The sequence below is a fragment of the Puccinia triticina genome, chromosome 12A, assembly GCF_026914185.1.
Source record: "Puccinia triticina chromosome 12A, complete sequence".
Lineage (NCBI taxonomy): Eukaryota > Fungi > Basidiomycota > Pucciniomycetes > Pucciniales > Pucciniaceae > Puccinia > Puccinia triticina.
In genome coordinates this window covers 864096-873573 of record NC_070569.1, presented here as the reverse complement: position 1 = coordinate 873573, position 9478 = coordinate 864096, and the positions used below count along the sequence as shown (strand labels likewise).

At 54.3% G+C, this 9478-nt stretch overlaps 3 protein-coding genes across 3 annotated transcripts; 2 read left to right on the top strand and 1 right to left on the bottom strand.

The window, feature by feature from the left end:
- Positions 1-1608: 1608 nt before the first annotated feature.
- Positions 1609-1868, bottom strand: PtA15_12A82 (uncharacterized protein; the record flags this gene model as incomplete). The annotated part of the gene is made up of 2 exons (XM_053162244.1): positions 1609-1648; positions 1720-1868. The coding sequence occupies 2 exons, from the start codon at positions 1866-1868 to the stop codon at positions 1609-1611; spliced, it is 189 nt and encodes a 62-aa protein (XP_053025652.1).
- A 279-nt stretch (positions 1869-2147) lies between these two features.
- PtA15_12A81 (uncharacterized protein) lies at positions 2148-3865 on the top strand (the record flags this gene model as incomplete). The annotated part of the gene is made up of 3 exons (XM_053162243.1): positions 2148-2505; positions 2594-2821; positions 3651-3865. 3 exons carry the CDS (start codon positions 2148-2150, stop codon positions 3863-3865), a joined length of 801 nt encoding a protein of 266 aa, XP_053025651.1.
- A 3348-nt stretch (positions 3866-7213) lies between these two features.
- Positions 7214-8178, top strand: PtA15_12A80 (uncharacterized protein; the record flags this gene model as incomplete). The annotated part of the gene is made up of 3 exons (XM_053162242.1): positions 7214-7273; positions 7534-7923; positions 7984-8178. 3 exons carry the CDS (start codon positions 7214-7216, stop codon positions 8176-8178), a joined length of 645 nt encoding a protein of 214 aa, XP_053025650.1.
- Positions 8179-9478: the final 1300 nt, after the last annotated feature.

Below are 9478 nucleotides of genomic sequence, written 5' to 3'. Positions count from 1 at the left end.
GCAGCCCGGCCAAGACGATTGACCCCGGGGACAAAACCGCAGGACCGCCACCAACCAATAAACTTTTCCCCACTGTTTTCCCTTCTCACCTTGTCACTCCTCCCCGGTTCCACAATTCAACTTCTATTGCTCCTCCCCCTTCTTTTATCTCTTTATAGGGGGGGAGACTGTGAAGCCCCGCACCCCTTGCGGGGTTCACTAGGTGTCACGACACCTATCACATGACCCACACAGCCAGGGATTTAGTCTCAGGCTTTCCCCCTCCTTCCTAGCCCGGCAGAGACCTCCGGACCCCTCGACCTCTCTGCCGAGCTAGGTGAGTTCTTCTTTCCTCTCTATCTGGCCCCTTCCTTCCCATCCTCAAGACCTTTGTACATAGACTAACAGAGAGACCTCCGGACCCCTCGACCTCTCTGCCGAGCTAGACATTGCAATACAGACCCCCGAGGACGTTGGAACTAGAACATCCTCAGGCCTAGTGCCTCGTCCCTCCGAGCCACCAGCCTCTGAACAGTGAAGGTTCTCCCGACCCTTACAACTTGTCATCGCGTACAGGCCGTTTTACTCCTCGATTCCCTGCACGCACAATACCGGCAGTTACAGGTCAGTCTGCATTCATTGAACACATGTTTATTATGTATAAACATGACTGATTGAACGAAACAGCAGGAGTCACCAGCCCCATGCGAGCTACTATCAGCCCGGCCCGACTGGCTGCGGCTCCTTACTGAACAGTTGACGTACACGGCACATGGGAGTTAGACCTACGTCCATGATACGCGTATCCATCGGGCGGCGGAGCCGCGACGCTGCTCAAAGGGGGCGGTGGCGCGGCCTCCGCCAGTCCTCACCGTTCCGGGAGGGCCCGTCGTCACGGCCTCACGGATAGGGAACTGTATCGGCTGGGTTTCACCCATCTCCGCCGAACTAGTCCCCTTTGGGCTAGGAAGGCACGACTTCCCCGCCGCACAGCTGGATCCCCTCAGGATCCAGGCATAGCGGCCGACTTGTGGGTGGCCCAGAGAAGCCTATAAAGCAGCAGCCTCAGAGGCTGAGGACGCTTTCCCCAGCGACATCTAGCTTCGCGATTCAGCCTCCTTCTGCTTTGAGTTCCGAGGAGATATGCACCATTGGCAGGTGGAAGTCAAACGCCTACCTCCTATATATCCGAGAATACTCGAATGACAAGCTGCTTGAGACGGTGCAAATCATAAAGCAACTCAATGAGTGAAAAACTGGTCGAGGTCTAGTTTTGAAATAAAAACACAGTCAAAAACCGCTGGAAAACCAAAGGTGTGGATTAACTGGCGGAGGATGCACCGACGGAAGTTAGGGGTGTACGTGGGGCTCAGGCTTCCTAGTCTGAGCATCTGGGTCTGTACGGACCCCCCTTCTTCCCTGTGCATTCTCTGCTCTGTTTCTGCTCGGGGGGCTCTTTTGATCCCCACTCGGTCTGTTGGGGTCTTTGGGAACCATCTTCGGATGGTGCCACACCCAAAGACACCCCCGGCCCCGGGTGGTAGCCCCCCCCCTGGCCCACACAGCGCCTAGGCCAAGCCCCCGCTAGAAGTGGGGCGCGCGGCCTGGGCTAGGGAGGCGTGACACTGACTAAGGCCCTAGCGGGCTAGCAGTGGTGCGCTCCCCGAATCTGTTCAGATTTGGAGCAGCGTGAGAATGGATGAACAGTTGACGTACACGGCACGTGGGAGTTAGACCTACGTCCATGATACGCGTATCCATCGGGCGGCGGAGCCGCGACGCTGCTCAAAGGGGGCGGTGGCGCGGCCTCCGCCAGCCCTCACCGTTCCGGGAGGGCCCGTCGTCACGGCCTCACGGATAGGGAACTGTATCGGCTGGGTTTCACCCATCTCCGCCGAACTAGTCTCCTTTGGGCTAGGAAGGCACGACTTCCCCGCCGCACAGCTGGATCCCCTCAGGATCCAGGCTGGCGGCCGACTTGTGGGTGGCCCAGAGAAGCCTATAAAGCAGCAGCCTCAGAGGCTGAGGACGCTTTCCCCAGCGACATCTAGCTTCGCGATTCAGCCTCCTTCTGCTTTGAGTTTCCCAGGCCTTGAGCTTTTTCAGATTACAAACACACTCCATCATACCTCCTTTTCTTCGTAAAGTCCTCATACCCCAAAGACATCATGTCCCAAGCCCCAAAGAACCCGGTGACCAGATCACAGAAAGCAGGAGAGGCCGACCCCAGCAGCGGGGCCCCCGCAGCCCCCGCCACGGCCTCAGCCGTCCCGGCCCCAAGCGCGGGAGAACCCACCGCAACCACGTCCAAGTCGAAGGACACAAACCCAGGCGAGCCAGCCCACTCCGCGAAAGCGCCCAGCAAGAGCAACGCTCCCAAGGAACCCAAATCTAAAACCGCGAAGTTTGCGGTAATCGACGTGGACGCGAGCCCAGCTCAAAAGTCATCCTTGACTGATACGATCCCACCCTCCCTGCTTAGCGCACTGGGCCCAGACTACATCAAAAGCCTCGGCTCTAAATCAGGTTAGTCCAAAAAAAAAAAAAAAAAAAAAAAAAAAAGCCCCTAGGCCAGAACATCAAAACTGACTTACGTCTAAAAACCCTGTAACAGTTGAGTCCCTGAATAAACCGATTGCGGTAAAAAACCCACTCGCCGGAAACGGACCAGCCCCAGAACTCCACCCGCCCTCGGGCGCGTCGGAAGAGTGCAAGATGATCGGCATCAAGGCAATCGAAGCCGAACTGGCAGGCGAGACAGCAACGGCAAATGCGCTGTTCAACCTTTATAAGGCGATGTCGACCCCCAAGGCCAATGCCCACCTGGCGAACCTGGTCAACTGTCAAGGATTGATCGGCACCCCAATGCCAGCCCCCTCGAACGAGGGAGGCCTCAACTTCGTCTCAGGAGCCATCACGACTCATTCGGATGTGGGCTTCACACCCTTTTTCGACAAAAATATACGGGAGTTGCGAGCTCCGATACCGTTGACCATCTTTAACAAGGAATGGCAAGGTAAGCCAAACTCATACCCCGTTAGTAAACGCAAAGAGAAACGTCTGACCAAGGACCATCTTCGGCAAACAGACAAAGCCATTACCCATCACGTCGAGAAAAGATCCAAGTCGGATGAAAACTCAGCCGATAAGGGCACTAGGTACTCGGGGTACCCATACCCAAACAAGTTCACTCAGTCCTTCTCCACCTGGACGGTGAATCACCGCAACTTCTACACGACCTTGAAAGACGTGTATAACTTCGCGACGTTCTCAGACTGGGTCCTCCAACACAAGGCAAATGTGGACCTCATCCAAAGCCGAGACGGCTTCATGCCAGCCTTCCGCTATGACATACAGGTATGCACGCGACTACCACACCAAAAAAAAAAAAAAGGGAGCTGTTTTACAAACACTTACGAAAAGCACCTCCCCAACCCAGGTGCGATCCAACGCCTTCTCCCACAGAGTCAGCGTTGGCGGTGTTGAGTCCATCCCGGACATCTCGGTTTTACGAGAGGACATCGCGGCTATCTGTTACGCCCAATGTCGGAAGTTCGACGAATGGGGCTTCACTGACAACCCATACGCCAAGGACGGCCCAAGGGCCACTTGGGACCCCCTCACGGGGGCGCCGACGGCCGGCAGGCCCGGAGCAAAATCCTACTCGGCAGGCCCTAACCCAGGCTCCGGCGGAGGCGGCGGGCGAGAGCACCACGAAAGGAAGTCGGGATACAAGGGCTCGAATTTCGACCCAAACTACGTTGACAAAAGAGCCGGGAACTCATCCAACCAAGACCGCGGAGCATCCAACAACAACGGAACCGAAGGCTCCAACCACAAGAAGGGCAGCCAAGGTGCAAAGCCTAGTGTAGAATCAGCCCAGTAGGTCGCCTGCTCGAGTTTAGAGTTCCTCCTCCCCCTCTAAAGTACCCTCCTAGTACTGGCCTCGCATCACCCGAGAATACCTTAGACTTGTCATGTCACAACCTAGAGTTACCCCAATTTGTTCCCCACAAAAATCACACCCCCAGAAGCCCTTTGCGCGTAGCGAAACTTAGTTGTTTTTCTGTTTACAAAATTTCCAAAAAAAAAAAAAAAAAGGAATTTGTGAAATGCAGTCCTCGCAGTAACGTACCAACTCGTGACAATGCGCAACCTGTGAGAATTCCGATCGTGAGCAAAGACAAGCTTGCCAAAGCAGCCCTAGCAAACTGGCCGGAGGAAGTCGGTGCGAAATGAACATCCCAGAATGGGAAGCCGCGCTTAGAAAGGCGGGTCTTGACCAAACTTTTGCGGACGTACTTCATGGCTTTAAAGCCGGTTTCCATCAGGGCATCCCTGACCACACGATCGCCGGGATGAGCCACTACACCCCACCTAACCACTCCTCAGCCCTTCAGGCTAAGGACAAGATTGAGAAATCAATCCAGAAAGAACTAGCGGCGGGACAAATGTTCGGACCCTTCACACATCTCGAAGTAGCATCCAAGTTCCCCTTCTTCAGGACGAACCCCCTAGGGGCGGTAGTCAACGGGGACGGATCCACCAGGCCAATCAACGACCTAAGCTTCCCGCGCAACAACCCGTGTATCCCTTCGGTTAACTCCTTCGTGGAAGCAAAAGACTTTGAGACGACCTGGGACAACTTTAACGTTGTAGCTCGTTTCTTTCCAAATAACAAGACCAGTTTCCATCTGGCGGTTTTCAACTGGGGAAAGGCGTATCGCCAAATCCCAACGGCCATGTCGCAATGGCCCTACCTCATGATCCAAGACTTCGACGGAGGTTTACTCCTTGACACTCGTATCAATTTCGGCGGCGTCGTCGGGTGCGGGTCTTTTGGTAGGCCGGCGGACGCCTGGAAGCAAATCATGCTAAACGAGTTCCAACTCAAAACAATCTTTCGATGGGTCGACGACAATTTGTTCGTCAAAGAGGCAAGCTGCACCACGTCAATGGACGACATAGTAGCCAGATCGGATAGACTAGGAGTCGCGACAAACGTCGAGAAGTGCTCGTCCTTCCGGCCGGAACAAAAATTCATCGGCTTTGTATGGAACAGAGTCGAGAAGACGGTCCGCCTCCCACCAGGCAAGATTGAGAAACGACTGGAGCAGATAGCAGTCTTCCTAAGACCAAAATCGAAGTTCAAATACAACGAAGTTGAAGTCCTGGCAGGGAGGCTCAATCACGTGTCCTACCTCCTGCCCCAACTTCGGTGCTACCTCTGTAGCCTATACCTCTGGCTCACAAGCTGGAAACACAGACGCTCGGCACGCGCGACCCAGAAGACGTCTGAGAGGACCTCAACAGGTGGACAGCAACGCTTTCGATTTTCGAGCACACACGCCTCATCCCTAGCCCAGACCCCACCGACATACACTGGGTCGGCAACGCGTCCACCGGCTACGGTATTGGGGTATTGGTCGGTGAAGACTGGGCCCAGTTCAAGCTCCGCGACGGATGGAGAGCTAGCGGCAAAGAGCCTCGCGGCATCGCCTGGTTAGAGACCGTTGCGGTCCGTTTTGGAATCATCATGCTGCTGAAACTCCGGGTAAAACCTGGTAGGCTCCTCATCGTCTGGACCGATAACACGACCACCAAGTCGGTGATAAACAAGCGGAAGTCAGGAGACCAGGAGGTCAACGAGGAATGGAAAATCATCCAGGACCTCCTAGTCTGCGAGCAACTTGACATAGTTGCTAGAAGGGTCTGCTCGGCAGACAACCGGGCAGACGGCCTCTCCAGAGGGGATCGCTCCCTGTCAAACCCGAGCAAGGCGGTAGCCATAACTATGCCAGAGGATCTTGCGCTCGTTTTTGAGCAGATCTCTTAATCCGTTGTCACATGGTACAAAAAAAAAAAAAAAAAAAGAGAGAGGAAGAGTAGTAATGCATCCTCTCGTCAAGCCTGACGAGAACGTCAAAAAAAAAAAAAAAAAAGGGGGGAAGCAATAGCAACCCGGTGCCGCGAATACAGGAGAGGAAACCTCCTGCCCCCCCTAGAAGGGGAGTCGACGGACACGAAACCCGTGAAACGTTGTATGGCCACAGATAAGGCGGATAGAGACCAGGGCAACGTTCCCGGGGAACCTTCCATTAAGCCGCGCAAGCACGATCGAACTCAATAAAGTCAAGGAATTCCTCTCCAACGGGACGGATGAACTCGCCCCAACACTATCGCAGCGTTACGTTCTTGCAGGATGGAAACCAAACACCTTGAAAACCTACAACGTGGCGGTGAAGAAATTCCTGCAGTTCAAGAGGCAGCACTCAGAGTCCCCTTTCCGACTCCCAGCGTCGTAAGACGACATATATGATTTTTGCTTCTGGGCAGGCAGAAACGGCCTGATACCACTGTCCACCGACATCTCATCAAAGTCGCTGGAACGATACCTACACGGCATCCACGCGTGGCACACTTATCACAAGCTACGCTATCCAAACGTGATTGAACATTACGTGACGCTAATGCTCAAAGCCTCAGCCAAGCAAGATGCGGCCATACCGGAGAAACCACCAAAGGGCGCGGTACACCTCAAACACCTACTGTTCTTGGTGGAGCACCTGGAAGGCAAGGATGCCGAATCACAGGCGATTTCCAACCTTGCGATTGTTGCTTTCTGGGGCCTAGCGCGCTTGGCAGAGCTGACTTACAACAAGCAATGCAGAACGCTAGACCAGTCAACTTTGCTACTCACTAGCAACGTTCAAGCTTCATCAACAAACTCAGTGTCGCTGATATTACGGGACACTAAAACCAGCGCACCCGGGGAAACCCAATGCATTGTGCTAAACGGCCAACCAAATAAACTTTGCCCAGTACGAGCGGTACTCAGACGGCTCAAAGAAGCGGACGGGGCGGTCACCTCCCTATTCGGCTACCACCTAGACGGCGCAAGACAACACCTGACTAGGGGGAGGGTAACGCGGGTGGCTCATGCGATCTGGGAACTCGGCGGTTTTCACAGAATCACTGGCCACTCCTTCCGGGTGGGTGGAGCCTCCCTCTGCTTCGCCCTTGGAATCTCCGCCGAGGAGATATGCACCATCGGCAGGTGGAAGTCAAACGCCTACCTCCTATATATCCGAGAATACTTGAATGACGAGCTGCTCGAGACGGTGCAAATCATAAAGCAACTCAATGAGTGAAAAACCGGTTGAGGTCTAGTTTTGAAATAAAAACACAGTCAAAAACCGCTGGAAAACCAAAGGTGTGGATTAACTGGCGGAGGATGCACCGACGGAAGTTAGGGGTGTACGCGGGGCTCAGGCTTCCTAGTCTGAGCATCTGGGTCTGTACAGACCCCCCTTCTTCCCTGTGCATTCTCTGCTCTGTTTCTGCTCGGGGGGCTCTTTTGATCCCCACTCGGTCTGTTGGGGTCTTTGGGAACCATCTTTGGATGGTGCCACACCCAAAGACACCCCCGGCCCCGGGTGGTAGCCCCCCCCCCCCTGGCCCACACAGCGCCTAGGCCAAGCCCCCGCTAAAAGTGGGGCGCGCGGCCTAGGCTAGGGGGGCGTGACACTGACTAAGGCCCTAGCGGGCTAGCAGTGGTGCGCTCCCCGAATCTGTTCAGATTTGGAGCAGCGTGAGAATGGAACAGTCAGGAGCCCAACTCGAGGGGCATCGGCTGCAATCCATCCTGACCTGGATGGTGCGGCTCGAGACGAAGAGCTGACCCCTATCATCCCTATGCTGCGTAGCAAGAATGAAGATAGCAACCCCGGGCCCAATAACTCCGGTGACGTTCCAGACAAACCTGAAGATAGCAACCCCGGGCCCGATAACGCCGGTGATGTTCCAGACGGACCTGAAAATCACCGCAGTGAGCCGACGCCAGATGAAACTCCCCTCCAACAGGAAGCCATGTCAGTTGAACAACTGGCAGATGAACTGGGCCTAGATGTCGGTCAGATTGAGCGGGTCCGACGAGTTGCAGCCGTAAGTATGTCCTCATCCTCTGTTCATCTCGCTTGATCTGACACATCTCCCCCGGCCCAGCTGTCAGAGGCTGATCGTGTGCTGGCTACGCTCATGTACCTCAAATCAATCCGAGCTCAAGTCAAACCATCTGGTACCCAGCGTGGGCCCGAACATGTCCCAGCCCCCGTCCATATCCCCCCTGTTGATGTCAATCCCAGTAGGGGGTTTATTTACCATCGCGATGTCCGAGTACGTCAACCCACCCAAGATTAGGATATACAGGACTAACCCATATGTATGAATGACTTAACTAGGCCTTAATTCGCGCAAAAACTCGCCAAAAGCTCCTCATGCCAGCCCTGCAGTCATATGGTCGAACTCATACCGTGGATACCCGCGCCCTCATTCCTCAAACCCCCCTGGTATTAGTGAAGGTGAGTTGACTTAAATCCACATCCTTTCCACCTGTCAGCTGGCTGACTGGATAGCTGGGACTGCAGGGCGAGGTGGATGCAATGGACCACGAGTGGAAGACTACCTACCTCCCGGCGGGTTATATTGATCATGAAGACCACGCCGTCAGTAGTGTCTCCCTCCTCATCCGAGATTTACTTAAATACGAGAAGAGTGCGCTTGCAAAGATGGTCAGTCACCATTCCACATGGTCTGCATCTCTTAAACTGGCTTGCTGATCACAATGACCTTTCTTAGATTATGGCCGGTGCGAGGCCAGGGGCCCGGGAAAATGCTGTGCCTATCCCACAAATCACTGATGTGGTTGTCACAGTAAGTCTCATCTTATCACTCTAATCTAAAGCCAAAAGACCGAGGCTGATGGAATCTTTGTTGCGGAGAAATCAGGTTTTGCAAGAGTTTTGCCCTCAACATGCACTCATGACGCGAGCCGATGTGGCCCGATCAATCCACATCAGCTTGGTGGTACGCATGGCGCACCTTTGGTTGCATATGTACATGCAGCGTCAACAGGATCAAACGACTACCTTGGTTCGATCCCCTTGGGAGCTGATTGATCGACACCTGGAGACCATGCGACACAAGTCGCAAGACTACAAAGTGGCGTAAGTACATGTTTGTCCTCAGTATATTGGACGAACATCTTCTGATGTGTGATTACCTATCAGGTATGGCCGTCTCATCTTGGACTACGACCGACACATTTTTGATGGCGCAAAGACGGCGCGTGAGATTGCCAGCATCTCAGTTGCCCTCCCCTCTGACGAAGAAGTGCAGGCGATGCTGCGTGACAGAGCCCAGGAGGCCCCGGGTGATGAAGATGAAGATGGTGCCGCAGACGGCTTCTAATTATCTTGTTTTCATTTTTTTTCCTTTTTATGTTTTTTTTTTCTTATCTTTCCTCGTCCAGTTCTCCTCCATGTCCCCCATGCAATGCAGTGCGTGGTACCCAGGCGGTACCACATTCTGCTGCAGATATAACCCGCGGATTTGATCCGCTCCGCGCAAGGCTAACTGAGCCACTGCACCCCCCAAAGGTGAATGCAACGGACCGGCGAGCCACGTGGAGACCACCGCTCAAGGTGTCGCTGCCTCGTGG